We start from the raw sequence: 24,628 nt of genomic DNA on the forward strand, positions 1-24,628 counted from the left end.
CTTTAACATGTGCCCAATTTTGAGGCTAGGTGATTGGGTCAGAGCATCTCCAAAACACCAGGTCTTGTGGCGTGTTCCTAGTCTGCAGTGCTTAGTACCTATCAAAAGTGGTTCAATGAAGGATAACCAGTTAACCAGAGAGAGGGTAATTGTTGCCCAAGGCTCATTGATTAGCGCTTTGGGATCCAAAGCTAGCCCATCTGGCCCGATCCCATGTAAAAGCTACTGTGACACAAACGTCTGAAAAACGCAATGCTGGCCATGAGAGAAAGTTGTGATAACACATAGAACATTGCAGCTTGCTGTGTATGGGGCTGCATATTAGCAGACCAGTCAGAGTGCCCATTTTGACCCCTGTCCACAGCTGAAAGCACCTACAAAAGGCATGTGAGTGTCAAAACTGGACCATAGAGCAATGGAAGAAAGTGGCATGGTCTGATGAATCACGTTTTCTTTTAGATCATGTGGATGGCCAGATGTGTGTGAGTCGTTTACTTAGGGGTGAAGATGGCAGCTGAATTCTTTATGGCTGGAAGTCAAGCCGGCAGAGGCAATGTGATGCTCTTGGCAATATTCTGCTGGGAAACCTTAAGTCATGGCATTCGTGTGGATTTACTTGACATGTACCACTTACCTAAACATTATTGCAGACCATGTACACACCTTCATGGCCACAGTATTCCCTGATAGAAATGGCCTCTTTCAGAAGGTTAATGTGCCCTGTCAAACTGCAAAACTTGTACAGGAATGGTTTGAGGAACCTGACAAAGAGTTCAAGGTGTTGACTTGGTCTCCAGATTCAATCTGGTTCAGCATCTGTAGGAATATGCTGGGAAAACAAGTTTTATCCATGAAGGCCCCACGTTGCAACTTACGGACCACCGTCAGAGGTCTTGTGGAGCCCATGCCTCAGGACTGTTTTGGTGTCATGAGGGGGACCTACACAGTGTTAGCCAGAATTTTATTTTTGTTGCTGATCAGTGTATGAAGGCTTTAAATTGATTTGTAGTTCAAGAAAGAGATGGGTACCAAACCGTCATCCTTGTGTGATTTAAAAAAAATGTATTAGGATGTGTGGGCGGCACGATGGCCCAGTGGGTAGTGCTGCTGCCTCGCAGTTAGGAGACCTGGGTTTGCTTCCCAGGTCCTCCCTGCGTGGAGTCTGCATGTTCTCCCTGTATCTGCGTGGGTTTCCTCTGGGTGCTCTGGTTTCCTCCCACAGTCCAAAGACATGCAGGTAAGGTGCATTGGCGATCCTAAATTGTCCCTAATGTGTGCTTGGTGTGTGTATGTGTGTCCTGCGGTAGGCTGGCGCCCTGCCTGGGGACTTGTTCTCTGCCTTGTGCTCTGTGTTGGCTGGGAATGGCTCCAGCAGACCTCCGTGACCCTGTAGTTAGGATATAGCTAGTTGGAGATTGGATGGATATTAGGATGTTAACACAGTGCTGTTTTTTTCTTAAACATGTAAAGTACAAATAAACACTGTTTCAGGTAATTTTTGTCATTTGCCCACAAAATAGTCTCCCAAGAAGGATTCGGAAAGGTGAAACATGTTGGAACAAATAGTTCCCATCCTAAGATTTTTCTAGGAAAAATACATGTGAAGAGTTGTTGCTTTATATTTACATAGTTGTTGTCATTCAGATAGCATCAATTGCAAAGAAAAGTAGAGAAATCAAGCAATAGTAGGTTTGTCCACTTATACAGGCAGAGCTGCACTGACTACTGGGACAGATGCATAATGAAATAGTCTTGTAGTATTTTATAAATACTTTATAGTTAATGTGGTGTAGATTGTTTATGGGTAGGATGGTATAGAGTCTTTACAGGTAAAAAATACTAGCAGAAAGGAAAACTAGGCTTGCTTGATCATTTGTCACAACACACCTTCAGATTTAAAGTGCATTTGACTTAAACCCCAAGCACAAAGCACCAGGTTTCAACAACCATCCATCCATTTTCCAACCCGCTGAATCCGAATACAGGGTCACGGGGGTCTGCTGGAGCCAATCCCAGCCAACACAGGGCACAAGGCAGGGAACCAATCCCGGGCAGGGTGCCAACCCACCGCAGGACACACACAAACACACCCACACACCAAGCACACACTAGGGACAATTTAGAATCGCCAATCCACCTAAGCTGCATGTCTTTGGACTGTGGGAGGAAACCGGAGCGCCCAGAGGAAACCCACGCAGACACGGGGAGAACATGCAAACTCCACGCAGGGCTTCAACATTTCACTGCCCAAAAGATAGTAGCAAACAACTGTCCTGTCAGGTTTGCTAAGATATTTGATGGTTATCATAATTATCATAGGAGGCCAAAGACTCTCAGCTACTCTCTTAGAAACTGTTAAAAAATAAACTGGCCTGCAAAGGGCATGGTTATCTATATTGAGATGTGACAGTTTCTAAGACAGAACAAATCAACAACTGCATTTAAAAAGAACTGTCATTTTGATCTGTACTGTACAGTGCACTAGGTGGGAGGTAGCTAATACTGAATTAGCCCACGGGATATGTTGCTCAAGTGTGATGTGCATCTTAAACTCTCCTAGATTTGTTCCTTTGCTGTATGGGTACATATAAATTAATATACTTATTCCTGCATTTTCTAAACACTCTTTTCTACTGCATAGCCAAGATGAACATCTTACCCTTATGTTTGTAGAAAATAGACTGAGCAAAAAGAGGTAGGTAGATCTAAAGGGATTTCAGCTCGACTTTGCTTTATGATCAGTAGAAGTTGTTGTAATTTGAAAATGAACTTGGGTATCGGCTTGGGGAAAAAAAAACTTGTTTTTTTGAATAATTTTGATGATAGCTTGGTGTATTACAATAGATACCTTTTACGGTTAGGAATATTTTAATCTTATAATGGAACTCTTATCAGTATGTGAGTATTTCATTATGCGCCTATTCATTTATCATCTACAGCCACTTTCTATACTACAGAGTTGTGGGAGGAGCCAGCTTATACCTGTCTAATTAACAATTATGCAGAATCTTCTAGGTTTCACAAAAGCATTGCATGGTGAGGGCACAGAGCATCACCTGGTAGGAGTGTTATGCCATGAAAGCAGCATGTGTCGTTTTTTGTTTGTAGAAAATAATCTCTTTCTGAGAGTTTCTTGGAACTGGAGGAAAATTTCAAAGATTTCTACAAAACCAATAGATGCAAAACAACTTTTTTTTTTTGAATGGCAGAAGTACAGTACAAACAGTGATTAGGGGAGTAGAACATAATTCATGCTTTCATGCCTAACACTCAATCCTTTCCTGGTGGTATTTATCTGTGTTTAGATAATATAATTTAAATTTTTGTTTTTTGCTGACTTAAACCTCTCACTGTGTGTTGGTTTTGTGCCTGAAGGGCATCACCTTCGTTATATGTAATGAGGTGTCAGGCTGTTGTCATGCTGCTGTATTTGGAGCCACAGTAGTGATGCTTTTTGTTAGAAATACCATCTTTTCTCAGTGACTCTTATTCAGCTTGAGCTGAAGTGCACCATAATTGCTTTTACAGTGAGAAGTGTGAGAATGGTAGGCAGGAAAAAGGGGTCAGTTTCTATTTTTAGCGCTTTGAGTACTGAGAAAAGCGCTATATAAATGTAATGAATTATTATTATTATTATTATTACCACAAACTGAACATTAGGACAATTTTGAATTACTTAGCTCAGTACTATACAAATTACAAAAAAGAATATTAGTTTACTTGTTTCACAACAAAAAAAGGCTGTGGTTTAAATTTTTATTTTAACTCGTCTTTTAAGGCCATTATTGCCATGTGTCTCTGTTCTGGGTTTTTCATTGAAAAAAAACCCTAAGCGTTTCATTTATGTTTTTATTTTATGTACAACTCAAGAGGCTGTAGTTTCCCCACCACAGTGTATCTTGAAGTTTACACATCCGGTACCTTCTAATAACAAAAGAAAGACAATCCCTGTGGTTCTCATTTTCCTTTTCAGTGGGTTTCTCTGTGCCCCCTAGGTGATTAGTGCAAAGAGACCAAAGGGAAGTGTGACAATTTTACATTTTTTTTTTTTAAATTAGAGAAGCATCGATGTAGAATTATGAAGTTTGACAATGGTTTTCCAGTTAAATTTGCCAATATTGCTGCTTTAATTTAAAAGTATATTTGATGCCAAAGAAAATTATTAATTATTAACCACATATTACTCATAAACATTAAAGCAACAAAATGGCTTGCTCTTAAAAGAACATTAATTTTCATTTTGAACCAATTAAATGTTAAAGAATTAATTTTAATTCCTTAGTTATCAATAAATAAATAAAAACCTCTTTCTAAAGATCCAGGAAGGCTGGTGAGCCAAGTAAAGTATTAATCTTAATACTACTAATGCTGACTTTTACAACACTTATTTCTTCAAGAGCATAATGCAAGGATCATTCTATTACTGAAAATGAGTTTAATATACAGGGTGTCCATGAAGTCCGTGTGCAATTTAAAATAGTTGTAACTTTGTAAGTATTTGTGATGGAACAAATCTGTAAAAATGATTAGAAAGCTTGATGTATCTAGTTTTTTTATGTCTTTAGAAGTTTTATTTTTGCCATATTTGGGGAACTGAAAATCCACATGAGTCTGTTGAACATGAAAGAAATTCTCCCAGAGTTAAATGTGTGGTGTGCTTTGGGGAAACAATCGAGTCATAGGGCCATTCGTTTTTGAAGGGCGTGTTGTTAATGGTGATAGCTATTTAGAAATGCTGTCAAATTACTTTATTCCTATAACTTGAACAATTAGGACTGATGGAGAATACAGTGTTTCAACAAGATGGTGCTCCTTGTCACTTTGCTTTGCATGTTAGACAGTTTCTACATGAGAAATTCCCTAACAGATGGATTGGAAGAGGTGGACCATTTTCTTGGCCTCCACGTTCGCCAGATTTGACTCCATTGATTTCTTTTTATGGGGACATGTGAAAACTAATGTTTTTTCAACCAAACCTCGATCTTTAGAAGACTTAAGCTAGGAAAACTGATGTGATTGCTAGTATTACTAAAAATCAGCTTGAAAATGTTTTTGAGAACTACAGAATCGTATTACCCTTTGTTTTGTTAATTTTCAACATGTCCACCATCATTACTAAGAACAATAAAACATGTGTTTCTTCTTTCTAATCCTTTTTACAGATTCTTTGTATGACATATACTTACGAAGTTGCAACTATTTTAAATTAATAAACTTGTTAATAAATCCTGTATAAAAATGAGTGAACTTAAGCGCCAAGAATAAAAAAAACAAAAAATGTATTTTTTACAATCACAAGCATTTACACGTGCTCGGCTGTGTTTGTGTTCTCATAGCTAATGAACAGGAAAATATGCAAACGCATCACATCTGAGCTCTTTGTAATTCATCAGAAACAGTTGCTGGTGGAAACACAAAGCTCAGTCCTGAAGTAATGTGCAAGAACTGGATTGTTTCCTTCTATAGTTAAGTAACTTAGCCACCACCATTTGTAAGAGGGATGAATCACTACGAGGTGCCAGATGGCAAAATATATATTTGTGGCATACTTTGCCTGCACATACATCTGAAAGAACAGCCTTTAAACCCGAACCTGCTTCTTGGGAGCAGCCAGGATAGTTTATCATATCTGTAATGTGGGTCTCTCACATACCAGAATGGATGCCAGAAGCATGTGGAAAGAGAAGTGAATTTCAAATTGTAAAAAAGTTAGTTAGATAAATGTATATATCACTTTTCTGCCCTCTCAAAGAGCTTTACATAGACCATATGATAGCACCTTCAACTATCACTAGTGTACAGCTGCCATTTTGGACTAGTTTGCTCACCATACATTAACTATTATGTGGTGAAGGGATAAGAGAGATAATTAATCAGTTAGAGACAGAAGATGATTAGGGGGGCCAGAATGGATAAGGTCTTGGTGGGCAATTTATCATTGGGGTACATATGAATCTTTTCAAAGGATGCCCAGGAATCTTTTATGGCTTCAGATAGCGTGGGCCTTGGTTTTACATCTCATCCAAAGGACAGCATCAATTTTCTTCATCACAGTATACCTGTCACTGAATTGGTACATTAGGATCCACACACAGACCACAGACTAATCGAGCCCTGATGGCCTTCCCAACACATCTTCCAGCACCAACTCATGCATTTCCTAGAGGGTATCCTGTTGAAGTACTAGACGGGGTCTGAAGTGCTTAACTTCAGGTAGATGACCACTTCTCGAGAGCAGGCGGTAACACCTTCGGTATCTGTGTTTTGTGGTTAAGATGAGAAGATTATTTTTCAACAAATAAGTAGAAATGGGTTCCCCCTCGTACATGGTATTATGCTATTACTATTAAAAGAAAGGTGACTCGATAAAGTCCTTTATTGTTGAGGATATGCAGGTTCCATAAGCACTGGGAAACGATCATGTGATAAATTATGTCTATCATAAGGCATTAACAACCCACCAAGTGCATAATGAATTCTCGTTTTTCCTGCGACATACATAATATAGCATAACATTACCACTTCCTCACCTGTCTCCACCCAGTAATGTTTCATTGCATGAAATGATTTGAAGCGTTGTGTTCATATAGTGTATAATTTCCTGCTGATGTTGAGGGTCACTTCTTGGTACCATTGTTCTGGGTCCAAATGCTTGACCCGTCAGTGTCTGTGGTGAGTCTGCACATTTTCTTTGAGAGATTAGGCTTAATTGCTGTTTTCAAAAGTAAATGGATATCTTATATGGTGACAATGGATCTCGTTAGGAAAAAGATTAAAAGGCTGTATCTTACTAGTCTTTATTACATGATCATAATAAGAGTGGTGTGATTTAAGTTATACTTGCTCCATTTTTCTTGTGTTCATTTTCGTAGTGCCATGCAGTTGTTAACACTGTATATTCATCATGGGTTTAGGAATATGATTAACTAACTGATTTGCAGTTCCTTTTAAGTGGCATGCATAAACTTTTGTCCCCTCATGTGCTTTCATTTCTTAGATCCTTTTAATTTGCTGCCAATATTTTACCCATCCATGTAATATTTAAAATGTATTATTCTTTCTCCCCTTCCTCCCCTTAGCAGCCTCCATCTTGAAAAGAGAAAAACGAATAAGAACAAGAAATGTTCACTTTGAAAATGTAACTGTTTATTACTTCACACGACGACAAGGCTTTACCAGTGTGCCCAGTCAGGGAGGCAGTACTCTGGGAATGTCAAACCGACACAACTGTGTGCGCCAGTATACCCTGGGAGAGTTTGCAGTGGAGCAAGAGAGGATTCATCGAGAGATGTTGAGGGACCATCTCAAAGAGGAGAAACTGAATTCCATAAAACTCAAGGTAACTGTTGTTGTGTACAGCTTATGCCCTGCGTTATAAATGTCACTAGAAAATGTGCACTGATGTTTTACTCAACTCCTCTGCTTCTGGAAGCAGCACATCTTTGCAAAGACATCAGTCATCATTCTGATCAGAATTAACATTTACTAAACCTCTACTAATATATTTTTATGTAACCACAGTTACACTTGTATGTGTGAATGAATGCTGAAATCCATAAAGAAACAGTAGTTTTTTTAAATTACTGATGGTGTAGGGCATATTTTACAGCTCTAACATCTACTTACATTAGTGTTACATATTTTTTCTATTTATTTATTTAGAGTGACATATCTGGGAATGAAATATCACATGGCTTTAGTCAAAAATGTCCTTGTTGAAAACAGTAGAATAGTTGCTCTTTTGTTATATTTGTTTAATATACTAACTTATAATTTTACAGTTTTCAAAATACAGTAAATGTCAATACATAATTTGAAACCATTACAAATTAGGGGTGGGTATCTCAGGGTTATGATAAAGGTAATATCTCGATAGTTACACTTCTATGATAATCTATAAATCAAAAGACAGTTGTCTCTGATATCATCACAGTAACTGATTTACTGAAAAAAAAATAATCAAGCAATTCATCATCTTACATTTTATTAACTACAGCTTGACAATGGCACATTCTGGCAGTTGGGAAATGTGTCTAACAAGAGAATGCACCTCTAAATTATATACATTATACTCTTTTGTATAATGATATAAATTAAAAGAACTGATTGTGTTTAAGTGATTTTTTTAATCTACTCAATCTTGCTTAATATTGAGGAATATTTTAATTACCAGCTACTGGAGCAAAGCAGAATCCAGATGTAGTAAAAACAACCATGGGCAGCTCACACCCTGGTGCTCACTGACTTTTCTTTCTAGCGCAGCTCATTTGCTTTTTCTTGCGGTTTTGGGCCATTTACCAGGGCACCATGCCGTGGTTTTTGGTGATCAGATCAGGTTTCCAGTTGCATTTTCAGGGACAGTACCATGAAGTGGTGGAAAGGACTCTAGGGGCATTCATTGTCTTGCACTTCAACTACAGTTGGAAAGAGCAGGTTTTTGTAGGTTCTAATTTTTGTGTTTTTACTCGAGTAGGACTTTTAATTTTTTTATTGTCTTGTATTTATTCTACTTTTGTTTGTAGCTGACTAAAAATGGCACAGTGGAATCTGAAGAAGCCAATATACTTACAGTGGATGACATTTCCGATGACGACATTGACCTAGACAACACAGAAGTGGACGAGTATTTCTTTTTGCAACCACTGACTACCAAAAAAAGAAGAGCATTACTGAGAGCATCGGGGGTTAAAAAGATAGACGTTGAAGAAAAACACGAGCTGCGCGCAATCCGAGTATCGAGGGAGGAGTGCGGCTGTGACTGCAGGGTCTTCTGTGATCCCGAGACCTGTACTTGCAGTGCAGCTGGAATAAAGTGCCAGGTAACGGACCGAAGCAACTGCCATGCTGTTACTTCTTATTTTCATATGTTTGCTAATAATGTAACATTCCAATTTTTTTTAAGACGTTTATGAAATTGCAGAAATTAGACACAATCTGTTAGGATTTTGTTTTTTTATTTTCTCTTGCTGAGGTAAATCATTAATCCACAGTTTGTGAGGTTTTTCTTTGCATTTACACGTATTTTGCACAAAGTTTTGATAGGGTTTTTTTGTTAACCATTGGAAATGTTATTTTTACCTTTAGTACCCATTCACACTTCAGCGTTGTAAATTTCCAGTTTTGGTTGCTGTTTTTCAAGCTTTTAAATTCCCTTTTTGGGTGTTTTTCAGGTGTTTTTTCAAATGTTTTTCCATCATTTTCAGAGAAGTGTTTGGCAGGTAAAATATGATTGACGTCATTTCCATTTTGTCGGCTGTGAGGTGTTGTCGTGTCTCCAGAATGCCTTCTATGACTTTAATGCTTGATCCTGGTGATCACAGTACTGATAAGTAGGTGTCTTCATTGTTGTGAGCTCTCATCTCTGGTTCATCCTGCTCTGCAGCAGAGGGAGTCGAGAGGACAATTTAAGGTTTTGTACGAAGCAGGCAGCATCCTGGGAAATTCCAGGATTACTGGAAAAAAAAAAACTGCCTGCTGTTGTCAGTCCAGCATCATGCAGGCAGGCACGTGAGCCGGTGGTGGAGTGACAACTGGTGTGGAAGGGGTTAACATACACAGCAGTAATCAACACAAAACAATTGAACATGCGTTATATTCCTATACATTTAGTCCTGCATGTGCTGAGGGGTAAATTTAATCTGTGCTGTTTAGGTTCACAGGGAGCCAGTGATTATCACAGCAGCACCGAGTGCAAGGCAAGAAGCAGACATGGTGGGTGGGGCGTTGATCTTTTGTAGGGCTCAATCACACAGCCAAGCAGTAAAGGGGGCACTGTGTGCAATCCAACGACAGAAACCTATTATCTGTTTAGTTTTATCTCAGTTATTTGTAAAGGTGCAGCATTTTGAAACAGTGTGATCTGCTGGCTCGGCTACCAGTGTTCATCCTTTGAACAGTTTGGGGGTGGAAAAAGGAGGAGGAGGAGGTTATTTATTTTACAAAGGATGAAATGTGTTTTCTTAATTGAAAAGTATTGCTGAACAGTTACCAGTATTCAGTGTTAAAATGGGTAATAATATGCAAACTAACAGACATGAATCCAGAAATGCAGAGGCAAAATATGGAAACCCCATAGAGTTGGTGCTGTAAGGAAGGAATGCCAGCTCTGCGCGACCACTCAGCCTATATGTTGAAATATCTTTACTGAACTTTATCCAGTTTAAAACTAAATATATACCCATACATTTTGTTGAATTATTGACACATTATTAGGAAGGTACATGTGCACTTGACCTCCCCCTCAATAGGTGTTGCTTTATATGAGCACCTTGATCCAGGAAGAGGCAGTGAGTTCCTGTAAAAACACTTCCAAAACATTCTTTGTTTTCTTTTACCAGCGTTTTATGAGTGATACCACAGATTTCAGTGGAACAAGTTATTGGCTGAAAACGCTTGAAAACTGACACACATGCAGGACGTTCCTAATCCACTCGCTACAAAAGCACTTTGGTATGATTGGGACCGAATCGTTGATGTTCCAGTGTAGTTGCACTGGTCTAAAATTTGTTTCATATGAAAAATCTTGGTAAGAGTCTATACAGGCAGCAAATACAGTAAGTGAGTGAGTGCATGTTAAGTATCTACAGGTAATAAAGAAAGCACAGCACACATTTACTGGCCACTTCACTTTCATTAACTGTCTTAATTAGGAAGGCGGGGTACAACAACAACAACTGGGAATTTATATCACTTTAGCTTTGCTATTCTTATATGTTCAGTTCACTATCTGAATGATTTCTAGGATCAGTACTAGGGTATTGTACCACGTTAGCCATTATGAATGTAGTGAGAAGTAAAGTAAAATAACACCTTTTATTGGCTAACTAAAAAGATTACAATATGCAAGCTTTCTGTATTACATGTCACCTGAAGAAGGGGCCTGAGTTGCCTCGAAAGCTTGCATATTGTAATCTTTTTAGTTAGCCAATAAAAGGGGTCTGTCATTTTGCTTGACTTCTCACTAGGATTAGTAAATGAGTTGCAAATTAACAATTCAGATAAATAAATAAAGTACATATCAAATAACAGAGAAAGGTTGTATTTGTTCCTGTGTGGGCTCACCATCAAGTAATTATTGTCAAAATAATCTTACAAACAATAAGGGAGCAAAACATTCAATGGATTGGCCCTTGCATGGTGAAACATACGTTTTTATGAATATTTTAAAATAAAACGCACCTGTTTTTTTTTAATTTACTGTGTAATTCCCCAAGAGGAAATTGTCTTTTTGCATGACATTTGGGGGTAAGAGTGCAGAGTCAGCCATTGTACAGCACCCTTGCTTAAGGGGCCATGACCAGGAGTGCTTAGTCAAGAAGGTGGAAAAGCTAAGTAGCCAAACTCAACTCCGTTATAAAGCCTTAAGTGGAGTGCTGTTCAAAACAAGTTAGTGCCCCCCAGCAGTTAGTGTTCCCTCAGGAGCTGAAACACTGGACGTGATGATGTAATACAGGTGATCGTTTTTTTTATTTTATTTTTTATTTTTCTTTTATCACTCCAGGGTTAGGTCATCTGACTGACTATTTACAGACAAACAGAAAGATCCAGGAACTCCAGACTCAGAGTTGCTTATAAAACAACAACAACATTTATTTCTAGAGCACATTTTCATACAAACGGTGTAGCTCAAAGTGTTTTACAAGATGAAAAAAGAAAAGTTTATATGAAACAAAAATAAGATGAAGCGATACTGAGTAACAAAGAATAAAAAAAAAATCTGCAGGGGTTCAAAGGCCAGGAGACCACCCAGCCCTTCTGCTCTAAACGAGTCCTTAAAGGCCGGTGAGGTGCAGTAAAAGGTGTAAGAGTGTAGGATCCTGAAGGATGTGTGGCTCTTAAGCAGGTTGGTCACTGCCAGCCTTATTATAATTTAGTTTCTGGGTCAGCAGATTATACAGTGTGTAAAGAGAAGTAATCGTCACATTTTGCAAAAATATATAATTCATTGACCTGAAATATGATGCACATAAACAGCAGTGCCTTATTCTGATGTTAATCTGATTTATCATTTGTACTGGATGGCCTTGGGGGGGCAGCATTTAAATGACGTTACTCACTAACCCACCACACACCCAGTTAGCCTGCAGAGCTTCAGGCAGGCGTGATGAGCGAAGGGTGGTATTGCCACCAACGTCCGGTCTTTGACCCAAGCAGTGTCTGCATGTTCTCCTTATTTGTGTGTCAGTATGCCCAGTGGTAGACTGGCACTCTGTCCAGAGATGGCTCTCGCCTTGAGCCCAGTGCTGCTATAATGTGCACTGACTTCTGGATAGGCAGGTTGATGGATGATACGAGCGTATTATGAGAGACCGCTTTATGATTAGCACTCACTCTCTTTCTGTGTGTTTTTAAGCTGTTTTAGCTCATTGATTTCCAATTTCAGGATTGAGTTTTTGGAAGTTGCTGTCATTTACAGAGCCAATAATCAACTGTGTCTCTCCTTTCTCCAGGTGGATCGCATGTCCTTCCCATGTGGCTGTACTAAAGAAGGCTGCAGCAATACAGCTGGCAGAATAGAGTTTAACCCCATCAGAGTGCGGACTCACTTCCTGCACACCATCATGAAATTAGAAATGGAAAAGAACAGAGAGCAGCAGCAGATCTCCGCAGCAAATGGTTACCATGGTGAAGCAAACGTTCACAGCAATCCACTGGTTCAAGCACAGCACAGCCTGGAATATTCTCTTGCCGACAGTGTTCCTCAGACGACCATAATGCATTTGCAAGCTGCTGAAGAGCTAGAAGACCAGGGAGAAGACGAGGAGGAGGAGGAGGAAGAAGAGGAGGACGAGGAAGAAGAGCAGGAAGAAGAAGAAGATGATGACGACGACGACGAGGAAGAGGAGGACGACGGCAGCAGTTTGTGCAGTGGTGTGACGGATTCGAGTGCACAGAGCTTGGCTGCTAGTGATTCAGATGAGGACGAGGAGGAAGACAAGCTAAGTGATTTTTCAGTAGGAATGACGTCCGCACATACTGACGTGGTGCCACTTTCTTCTGTGTTGTGCTACTCCGATGGAGCCGTGGTGCACGAAAGTGACACAAATTCTTATTACACTAATTCATTATCAGAATATTACAAAATGAAAAACTCTGCTGCTGCATCAAATGCAAATATGAACACAGATTCTGGCACGTACAGTGATGCCACATCCTATCCGGAGAGGGTTATTGGTAACAATGGGACAATGTCTTTGGTGCCTTACAGCATTGTGTCCGAGCAGTTTGTAGACTATAGTCGCACTTCTGAAGAAAGCTACAGCAGTCCAAATTATCCCGTCCCAGGTGGAGTGCCGTCCGTTATTGTTTGCTGTTCTGCTGACCAGGACAATAATATCCAGTTCAACAGAATATATGGCGAACAGACTTCGGCTCTTCCTCAAATCGAGTTTCACAACTACTTAAACAATAATTCTCAAGACAGATACGTCTCAAATGGGAATTGTTATGCAGCTGCCGAGCAGCCAAAAAAAATGTTAATGGGACTTCCCGAAGAAGTCGTCCTTCCTGAAAAATCCTCAAAGACTTGCACATTGGAGAGCCTGCCCGAAGCAACTCCAGTTTAACACTTCATCACAGCCGGCTCGCTTTTGGATTTTTGTTTTCGAATTAATTAAACATTCCTTTCTTTGCCGGGGGGGGGGGTTCACCCCTCCCAGTCCCAGTCCCAAGTGACTTGGCCCACCTCCCTTTGGTTCAAATTGCTTGCATTTGCAGGTTTTCCTTCTTTCTTCACCCCTTTGTCACCGTGACATAATTGCACATATTTCTCATTTTTTTAGACCTTGCTTGTTTTAATTAAGATAAACAGAAAAAAAAAAAAAAACATTGTCAAGGCCGTGGAAACGTGTATGTCACTTTTTTGGACATCCTATCTTTCAGATGTTTATTTATAATGTACAGTGAAAAACAATGAAGATTACGAAACTCAAAAGTGTATCCTCTAGATCGGTGTTACAAGAGACGTTTGCAATTTACGGGGTTCTGGTTTTCAGAAGATCTCATGGATTCAGATTTTATATGTTCCTGTGGCAATTGTGGGGGAAAAAAAAAAATCCTCTTCATAATTTACTTTATTTATGGGTTTATGAAGTGTCTGTTATATCAGTGTTTTGATAATTGATAGCATGTTATTTTTGAAGTCATGATAATGAAGGACACAAACACGCCATTGGTTTCGGTTCAGCGTTTTTTTTTTCCTCTCAGTCCTTCATTAAGTTCGTTACAAAGGTATTCCTTGTTAAATATTGCCAAACGTTAGGCCTTTAATTATTCTACACAGCCTCCCTTCTGCCTGTTGCATGCTTTAGTTATTGACCATAATGTCGATTTTGGGGGACTAATCAAGGCCTGTACAGCAAAGCTGTAAGGAGAGTCAACACCTGACCTGCTGCTGTTGAGCCGTATTACAGCGTAACACTACTGGTGCCATTCATTTGTTATTTTGGTGCAGAGCTGAACATTTAATTGCCATTACACTTTTCTCTGGCCGAGTTATTTCTGCTAAGGTGTTAAAAGTGGTCATCTGATAAGCAAGTGAAGCAATAAAGATTGTTAATTTTCCATTGATCCCGTAATCGCAGATGTAGCACCTTTATCACAAGTGTTCCAGACACGCACTGCATTGGTGTGTGGATCTCGACAAACCCTACGCCGAGTGCAGCCCTGGGCGAAAATGGCGATGGCCTCCATCTGTCCACGTGAGTCCACACCGGCAGTACAGCTGCTTCTTCATACTTGAGTTTGGGTTGTCTGCTTGCCAGGAGTGGTGCCAGTGAGGTGTTGCTGCTATTTTTTTTTATTTAAGTACTGTGATGACTGTTCAGTTCGGACCGCTAGGATAAAGGCGCATAGAAACACAACCCTTTTACAGTATCTGCTCATTGTGCTGCTTTGTCTTTGCTGGACAGTAGGCCTCCGCCTCTTAGTGAACCAGACTACTGGAGGGCAGAGAGGGGAAATTAAAAAAAATGAAATGTGCGAGGGTCCAAAGGCAGTTAGAAACGTCAGGATTTGGCTGTGTTTGCTAGTTTTACATTCTCACTGACCACTGACGTGCTGAATACAAATGGGTTCTTTACTCAAAAATATTAAATTCATTTTTGTAAAACAGTACATCTAATAACCCAAGTTGTATCCTCCACAAAGCACCATTGTACACATCTAAAACTATGGTGTGCCCCTCTTGGAGTCTCTCAATTTGAGTCCCACTCGTTGAATACTGAGGGGCGCAGGCCTGATTCAGGTTGCAACTTATATGTCCTTTTCTCTATGACATCTTTCTTTATTATTAGATTTTTGTTTAAAGTCTAATGGTGATTTAAATGTGTTGCCCTTTACATTATATATGCAGTATAGTATGCGTAAATGGGCATACATATCATCACTAGAAGACTAAATCGATAGGTGAAGAAGCCGTGTGAAGTGTCTGGGCGTCTGGCTTTTCAGTATCTTACAGACCGGCGCTGTGCTCTTTCTTTTGCAGTGAATGTGTTCCCACACTAATACAGTAGACATAGGAGATGTACAGTACACAGTAAATGATTGCAGTTGTACCCATTGCCCTGTTAAGCACGTCACAACCTGGACATGTTCTGTCATATCTATTAAAGAAGATGTTGACACAAAGCTAACAGACAAATTTTACTTAATACCCTTTGTACAAAAAAAACAAAAATCATCTGCCACGTTTAACTCGGCTGTGTGCGGATTGATTACAGTATACAGAAAGTTATTTTCTACCTTGGCACCTCCCTACGCATCAACAGGTGTCATACAGCAATAACATTTGTGTTGTCAGGCTAGATAATGAGGTGGTATATAAACGGCGCTCTGCTGACTTGAAGCAATAGTGCAGGACGCGGAGCGGCTCTCCTGGCCTCGTCCGTTTCATCCCAGGGCTGCACTGGAAGTTTGACAATCGTAAGAGAAACACAAGATTTTTTTTTTTTTTTTTTGGCCTAGTTCAGCACTGTACAGGTCAAGTTGTGAAAATAATAATGCATTTCTCTGTGTGTGTGTGTGTGTATAGATTTGTATTTCTATATATTTATACACACATGCACAGCAGCCATTCTTATCCCAGTGTGATGAGGTGGGCCTCAGTATTAAGGTGCACTCCACTGACCTCCATCATCTCTCAAGTAGTGCTATTTCTACTGTAGTTCTCATTTTCAGTATTTATTATGAATGATGTTATAAAATATGTATTTATTGTGAATTACTGCCGCATTCTGTATTGGAAAAATGAAGTTTCTTTGTTTTTGTTTTTTTGAAGTCCTTATGTTGTCTTTTGTTTTATATAATTAGTGTAAAAATAATGTATTGGACAGTGTTCTGTTTCTTTAATTGTACAAGCTTGTTTGTCTGCTTTCCAGATGGATTTACATTCATTGACTTGATTTTATTTCTTTTTGCACACAAGTCTATTGTTCATAAATGTGAAAAAAAAAAATGGTTTTGCATTTTAAGGGATATGAAACAAATGAGAGCCAAAATAGTTTTGTAAATTCTGCCCCCTCACTGATCTCTCTCTTTGAAAAGAATTTAACATATTAATAAAATGTGAAACTATGGGTTGTGCAGTAATTTTGATTCTAGTCATTCTTGGTGGACACATTCAAACTGTGTGTTTTTTAAATGAATGAAGGGCCACCTGACATTTTTAGGATTTGGTTGTCAGGTGTAGCTTTGAGATTCCAGGTTTGCTCACAGGGGGCTTCCTTAGCTTTCTAAAGAGATCTAAAGATTCTCAGCACACACAGAGCTAAACGTGATAAAAAAGACAAAAGATCTACTCTTAAGTACTCACCTTGCAGACTCGCAATCCTTGACTATCGATATGCAATGGCCACTCACATGGAGCTCTGCCCCAAGTTGTACCAATGATTTGGGCAGCTTGCGAAAAGGGCAGACATTTCACAGAGGTGTAGATATCCAACCGATTCTTCTCGGCCTTCCCATCACTAATGTCAAGTACCACGCATTTTAGGAGCCTATTGGCAAAATCACATAATCCTGCTGCAGAACGTAAAGTATATTCTGCACAGTGTCAACCTGAATATGCAGTTTGCAGTTGCCAGACAAGCACTGTACTACAGGGGTGGGCAAATTCATTCCTGGAGGGCTGCAGGTTTTTGTTCCAACCCAATTGCTTAATAAGAAGCACTTATTACTCTAGAAACACTTCTGCTTCATTTTAGTTATCTCCCTTATTAAGATTATGAACCCTTATTGCTTATTTAAATCTTAAACAGCTGCATTCTCGGTTTTTAATTGCTCCTTATTAACAATAAGATGCAAATGACAAAAGAAACCAGCAGTTATCCATTTTGCTTGTTACCCTTTACACCTGTGTGTATTTATCGTGCACTATTTGGTTTAATTAAATACTTGGAAGGAAAGAGAAGAGAAAAAAGTGAAGGATTGAGAATTACCCATCCATTTTACACTTCATAGTATTTAGATGATATCCTTAGAATGGAAAAAAAAAATCTCGGATATGAGAATGACTTGACATAGCAGAGTTAAAGCACTAACAAGCCATGAAATGTAATTATTGGCAAGGATTGTTTTCTAATTAAGCAACTGGGTTGGAACAAAAACCCGCAGCCACTGCGGCCCTCCAGGAATGAATTTGCCCACCCCTGCTGTAATGAAACACATGAAACCCTGGGCACAAAAATATGATCACCGCTTTCTCACTGGTGCCACACATGTTCTGTACAAGTGCTGCTATTTAAGTGGCTATAAATACATCAATCCCAAAAGTGAATAAAATGATACGCACCACTGTCAGATTTCATACCTTACATTAGCAATGCCAAGAACGCCCTGAAACTGCAGAGGCGGCAGAGCAGTGATACGGACTTGGTGTGTTATCAGTGACCTCTATTGGCAGTATGGCGTATTACATGGAGCCTTCAAACATGAATACAACTTACATTCCCAACTTAAAGGCACCGAGAATGTTTTAAAACTAAGAAATTAAGATTTTCCAACTGTATAAGCTGACAAAATGGAAAACAGTTCTCAAAAGTATTTAATTTTATGTACAGCCAAAAAAAAAAACTATACAGTAAACAATGTTGGCCATTTAAAGCTAGAAATTGACTTACTCCCAGTGGTCATATTCTTAAAATGAAAAGAAAAAAAAAATTGTCCCAGTGTGTGAAAGGACACAAGCGGGTTATCATTCCAGCAGGTACAGAAGATGAAACGCCTATCGCAGTGGGCTGCGCTCGTGTACTCCTCTTCACAACACAGCAGCATTCCAGCAGCCCACTAAACTGGAAGTGAAGAACGGAAACATTCAGGAGGATAAATGAACAGCTCACCAGAAAGAAAAGGCCATACAACAGGAGTTGTGTTCAGGTGGCTTTTGTCCTGAACCCTTTCACCTAATGAGGACGGAGGTGAGAACAACTGTCCTTTTATTCCTCAGAGGAAAAAAGTGTAATGTTATTGCTAGTAAGAAAACATTTTATGTACAAAAATGAAAGCTTTGCAACATCACATTTTAATATCTGAAGATCTGGGCACCACAAAACTCCCCGCTGTAGTAAACTAAAAAAAACAAACTTATAAATATTGCAATTTTTCACAATCTTTGGTAATTAATTCAGCATTGTCAACTTCCCAGCCCACCCCACCAGTTCTCCCAAATTCGATTCCATGTCTAAACCCAAGTGCAAGTTTATCAATATCAAAATGTTGTCCAGCATAAGTATAAAAGTTGTAAAAACTTCACAACGGTTTATGAAAATACATCTTTCTTCATCAAAAATGGATGTGCAAAAGTGTTCATCTGCAGGGCACAGAGTTCTTAAATAAAAACCCACTGCTGGAAAGCATCACTGGGATTGCAAGGAGCCAAACTTGGATGTTCCTGATGTGCAGACAGACACATGTTAGACGCAGGGTTGACAAAGAGACGATTCTAGGAGAAAGTTCAACAGGATTACTTTTACATAGCAAATGTTTTAATATTTTTTTTTTCTATTTTGCTCCACCCAAAAATGAGGCAAAGAAGTTCAACATAATAGCAGCCTACAGTGACCAGGGCTGTACGACGGACGGCAAGTAATAAAAAAACAAAATCAATACAATCTCGCAGGATTTATGTCACATAATCTGAATGTCACTGATCCGACTATAGAACACTCCGAGCACACATCCTGAACAGTAAACTGACACCTCATGGGAGTTGTTCTTTGAATTGAAGACAGGACTCTTGACCAATGACTGAGGTGGACTGGAAGGTCTTCAATTCAGAAATTCCCATGAGGCTTTAGATTTGTGCTTATAATGTGTGTGGATTATTCTGGAAGTAACTGTTTAATGTTGGGTGACTGGCATGTGGATTATGTGGCATAAGCAATACAAAATGTCATCTTTTTCCTTGGGCATTTTGCACCATTCATTGTTTGCCTTTCTACAGCAGTGGTCACTACTTGCCTTTTATTTATGACAATTTTTTTTTTCTTTGATCATGAAAATGAGACTAAAATGTTCATGGGGTAAGTGGTATGTGGGGAGAAAAAAAGAAATCATTTTTGGGAGGAGTATTTTTGTAAAACATACAAGCCCAGTTTTTGAACCCCCTCACCCTTACATTAGATAATCTTTAAAAGCTGTCTTTTCACCCCCAGTTTTAGAATCGTCTCACTCTTTTTGTTAGCTAGACACACAGTTGCCTCATTATCGACCACCATGCTTGACTAGAAGGGTGTGGCCATGGAGGGTCCCGTATTGCCCAAAACATTGCACTGTTACAGGACACACAAGATCAAGTCAGTGCATGATGTTTAATAGAAGCTCTGTGCAGACATCTTGCCACTGAGGTTAAGGTGGACAACTACATTCACACAATTTACATTTGGTGGTCAATTTGTTTGGAACACCTGCTAGTAAATGAAAGCGTGTGCTCCACTAAACAGTGCAGCTCGGTATACACGAGATGCAGACAACGAACGATAAGATAATTCATTGATCTACCCGACATGAACCATCTGCAACATTTCCTTAATGCCAAAACATGGCATTTCCAGAAATAAAAATACAAATGTATACATAATACAGTGATCAGCAGTTCTGTGGGCTGAAACACCATCTTAATAAGTGACGCCTGGGTGAACTCATACAAGCTAACAAGGGGCAGAAATCCACAACTTACAGCTTTTTACAACGGCAGTGTCCATAACGGTGTCTTTTAATGCACAATGTGTCGGACATGGCACAGCAGAAGATGACCACACTTAAGTGTGTCAGGAAACTGAGGTCACAATGGACGTTATCTTCAAGTCAAGATGACTGTCACTTGGTCTTGTGAACCTCAGGTTCTCCTGGAACGTTTAGATGGTGTGAACAGCATGAATCTATGGATCCATTATGCCATCTTTAAACAGCCCAGGCCGGTGATGGCTGTATAAGGGTGTGGGGAACACAATTTAGGCCTCTTAGTGCCATCGGTTTGAAAAAATTGCTGGTGACACACATGCATCCCTTTATGGTCTCTTTTAGCATGATAATGCTTCACATCACAGAGCTTGAATCATCTTAAACTGCTTCCATGAAAATAACAGTGGCGTCAGTTTACTCCGGCGGACGGTATGGCCCCCAGATCTCAATCCAGTGCAGTGTGTAGAAAGTGAGATGCAGCAGGAGCTTACTGTAAGTGCAAATGTACTGTATGGCTGAACAAAACTAAAAGGGACGCCATTGAGTCAGCATGGACCCAAGTCACTCAGGCATGCTCCCATCACCTTCTTGAATTCTTGTCTAAAAAAATGAATGGCTTTTCTTTGGGCAAAAAGGGGGTCCCTACCTTGTCCTAATGGATAGGTGGCCACTGGATCTACATTGCGTAGGGCAACAGTTCTGAAATGGGGGCAAACTGTAACTTTAAGGTACGCTGTGGATGCTAAGCCACTATAATCTCATTATACTAAAATTAATTACCTCTCTAAGCATCCACTTCTCTTCTCCAGCAACACGGGTGTCACGTCCTTTATACTGGCAATCCTCCAGCTTAACAGCAGCGCCAGCTGTGCCATGCAAACATAGCTCCTTTTGAATGTTGTGCCGGATTTCTTCATGTGTGGAGTACTCAAAATACTGAAACAAAAATATTTAGTCTTGAAATCACATTGGAAAGCGACGTAAACAACTCCAGTCACCTACTGTAAATGTACAAAAGAAATAATAATGCTAGAGAAAGACAGTCACAGTATGTAAGCTCACTAAATCAGTGCTGCTCAAAGCGCTGGATATTCTGAAGTACCAATATCCTGGAAGGAGTGTCTTTTACATGAGCTGGATCATCAAGGACGGTTTTTAAATTGGTCCAAATACAGACCTTAACTTTGGTTACATAATTCAAATTTGCAAAGGTCAAAGGGAAACTGAAACTTGAAAACAGACACATGGCTCAAAATGCTAAACATACCAAATGCAAAACCATTCGTTAGCACAGAAGGTGATATAAAGCCGAGGTGTGTTAATTAAAAAAGAACTACGTGGCAAGTGAGAGGAGGGGAAACACAAAAGAAAGAAAACAGCGAGAGTCTTCATCAGGTTTGACTTTTTATTTTGAAATCATCATCAGGTATTCTTACACGTTCTGATCAGAAAATGCTAAGCTCATATTTCACAGCAGAACACTGTGCAGATTAAGAAGGCCACTCACAGCTTGGCATGTAAGGCCACACAAGTTGGCAAAGAAATCCCTTTTTTGTATAGAGCCTATAAAAAAGTGGAAGTTTTCACATTTCATTGTTATAAAACACTAAATCACAGTGGATTTGGCTTTTTTTGATAGAGACTCTAATGTCAAAGTGAAAACAAATGTTTTTAAACCCAAGTGAAAGTGATCTCATTGAATTACAAATATAAATAACTGAAGCCATTAAAAATGTTCACACGAGGCACCTACAGTGCATCCGGAAAGTATTCACAGCGCATCACTTGTTCCACATTTTGTTATGTTACAGCCTTATTCCAAAATGGATTAAATTCATTTTTTTCCTCAGAATTCTGCACACAACACCCCATAATGACAACATGAAAAAAGTTTACTTGAGATTTTTGCAAAATTATTAAAAATAAAAAAATTCAGAAATCCCATGTACATAAGTATTCACAGCCTTTGCTCAATACTTTGTCGTTGCACCTTTGGCAGCAATTACAGCCTCAAGTCTTTTTGAATATGATGCCACAAGCTTGGCACACCTATCCTTGGCCAGTTTCGCCCATTCCTCTTTGCAGCACCTCTCAAGCTCCATCAGGTTGGATGGGAAGCGTCGGTGCACAGCCATTTTAAGATCTCTCCAGAGATGTTCAATTGGATTCAAGTCTGGGCCACTCAAGGACATTCACAGAGTTGTCCTGAAGCCACTCCTTTGATATCTTGGCTGTGTGCTTAGGGTCGTTGTCCTGCTGAAAGATGAACCGTCGCCCCAGTCTAAGGTCAGGAGTGCTCTGGAGCAGGTTTTCATCCAGGATGTCTCTATACATTGCTGCAGTCATCTTTCCCTTTATCCTGACTAGTCTCCCAGTTCCTGCCGCTGACAAACATCCCCACAGCATGATGCTGCCACCACCATGCTTCACTGTAGGGATGATATTGGCCTGGTGATGAGTGGTGCCTGGTTTCCTCCAAACGTGACGCCTGGCATTCACACCAAAGAGTTCAATCTTTGTCTCATCAGACCAGAGAATTTTCTTTCTCATGGTCTGAGTGTCCTTCAGGTGCCTTTTGGCAAACTCCAGGCGGGCTGCCATGTGCCTTTTACTAAGGAGTGGCTTCCGTCTGGCCACTCTACCATACAGGCCTGATTGGTGGATTGCTGCAGAGATGGTTGTCCTTCTGGAAGGTTCTCCTCTCTCCACAGAGAACCTCTGGAGCTCTGACAGAGTGACCATCGAGTTCTTGGTCACCTCCCTGACTAAGGCCCTTCTCCCCCGACTGCTCAGTTTAGATGGCCGGCCAGCTCTAGGAAGAGTCCTGGTGGTTTTGAACTTCTTCCACTTACAGATGATGGAGGCCACTGTGCTCATTGGGACCTTCAAAGCAGCAGAAATTCTTCTGTAACCTTCCCCAGATTTGTGCCTCGAGACAATCCTGTCTCGGAGGTCTACAGACAATTTCTTTGACTTCATGCTTGGTTTGTGCTCTGACATGAACTGTCAACTGTGGGACCTTATATAGACAGGTGTGTGTCTTTCCAAATCATGTCCAACCAACTGAATTTACCACAGATGGACTCCAATTAAGCTGCAGAAACATCTCAAGGATGATCAGGGGAAACAGGATGGACCTGAGCTCAATTTTGAGCTTCACGGCAAAGGCTGTGAATATTTATGTACATGTGCTTTCTCAATTTTTTTATTTTTAATAAATTTGCAAAAACCTCAAGTAAACTTTATTCACGTTGTCATTATGGGGTGTTGTGTGCAGAATTCTGAGGAAAAAAATGAATTTAATCCATTTTGGAATAAGGCTGTAACATAACAAAATGTGGAACAAGTGATGCGCTGTGAATACTTTCCGGATGCACTGTAAATCAGCACTAGTGCAGCCTATTGGCTTTACAAGTCCTAGAATTAGTTCAAAGGAGATCAGCTGTTGGGGTCTCGACCAATGTTCCCTCTAAGCTTAGCGCGTGAGCAATCGCTCACACGAATTCAGAGCGTCGCTCATACTTCCCGCACGATCGCTCATTCCAACGGCGTCGCTCGTACTTATCGCACGATCGCTCACTCCGACCGTCGGCGTTGGTGCTCATAAATTTTTGGCTTAAACAAAATGTTGCTCATAAACAATGTTTTTTGCTCACTATATGCTACTCCTTAGAGGGAACATTGGTCTCGACTGATTGTAGTAAACAGTAAATGAACTTTATGTGGAAGGACCAGCTTTCGGGGAGGCAGTATGTTGGCCAACTTATACTCCAAGCAGTGCCATAATAAGGTCAGGATAGAAACAAAATTTTCCAAAGTTGCCGACCATACAGTTAAATGAATCATTAAGAAATGGAAAGAGTATGGCGCTGCTGTAAATCAGCCTAGGGAAGCCACATCAAAACTGCGTGATCGTTCAAAAAGAAGATGAGTGACAGTGACCACTTACAGAGCACCGTGAGCCCTGAAGGAGTGACAAGCTACAGTGGGTCAGATTGGAGAGACTGAACAGACAAGAACTGCTGCCCAGGAGCTTCAACAGTCACAGCTTTACAAGAAAGTGGCAAAGTGGGGAGAGAACAAAAAAAACACACACAAACACACACACACACACAGCATCTCAGCTGAATTTGCCAGAAGGCATACTGAACACCATTTTTGGTATACGCCAAACAGTGCACTATGTCCCCACCGTGAAGAACGATGGTGGCAGCGTCATCCCGTAGTGATGCTTATCTGCAGCAGGCCCTGGAAGGCTTGTGAGGGTAAAATGAATGCAGCAAATACATGGAAATCCTGAAGGAAAACCTGATACAGTTTGCAAGAAACCTGTACCTTGGGGAAGGACTGGTTTTCCAGCAAAACGACAACCCCAAGCATCAAGACAAAGCTACGCATGAATGGTTTAGAAATAATGTGAATGTCCTGGAATGGCCAAGCCAGAGTTCAG

General features: G+C 40.0%; 2 protein-coding genes across 6 annotated transcripts in view; one reads left to right on the top strand and one right to left on the bottom strand.

Annotated features, from left to right (window-relative positions):
- csrnp3 (cysteine-serine-rich nuclear protein 3) overlaps window positions 1-16,480 on the top strand; it is a 130,904-nt gene extending 114,424 nt beyond the window's left edge. The window contains exons 4-6 of one of the 2 annotated variants that reach the window (XM_028806370.2): window positions 7,083-7,339; window positions 8,523-8,819; window positions 12,450-16,480. In XM_028806370.2, the coding sequence (XP_028662203.1) occupies window positions 7,083-7,339; window positions 8,523-8,819; window positions 12,450-13,565 (1,670 nt within the window). In that variant the 3' untranslated portion in view covers window positions 13,566-16,480. Of the gene's footprint in view, window positions 1-7,079; window positions 7,340-8,522; window positions 8,820-12,449 lie in introns of both variants that reach the window. The other variant, XM_028806368.2, reaches the window with a different exon arrangement.
- Window positions 16,481-18,786: 2,306 nt separating this feature from the next.
- The window catches only part of galnt3 (UDP-N-acetyl-alpha-D-galactosamine:polypeptide N-acetylgalactosaminyltransferase 3 (GalNAc-T3)), a 64,690-nt gene continuing 58,848 nt past the window's right edge, over window positions 18,787-24,628 (bottom strand). For all 4 annotated transcript variants that reach the window (XM_051930914.1, XM_051930913.1, XM_028806372.2 and 1 more), the window contains 2 exons: window positions 20,959-21,114; window positions 18,787-18,937 (listed from right to left, as the gene is read on the bottom strand). In XM_051930914.1, the coding sequence (XP_051786874.1) occupies window positions 18,824-18,937; window positions 20,959-21,114 (270 nt within the window). In that variant the 3' untranslated portion in view covers window positions 18,787-18,823. The remainder of the gene's footprint in view (window positions 18,938-20,958; window positions 21,115-24,628) is intronic.

This window comes from Erpetoichthys calabaricus, chromosome 8, assembly GCF_900747795.2.
Source record: "Erpetoichthys calabaricus chromosome 8, fErpCal1.3, whole genome shotgun sequence".
Classification (NCBI taxonomy): Eukaryota; Metazoa; Chordata; class Cladistia; order Polypteriformes; family Polypteridae; genus Erpetoichthys; species Erpetoichthys calabaricus.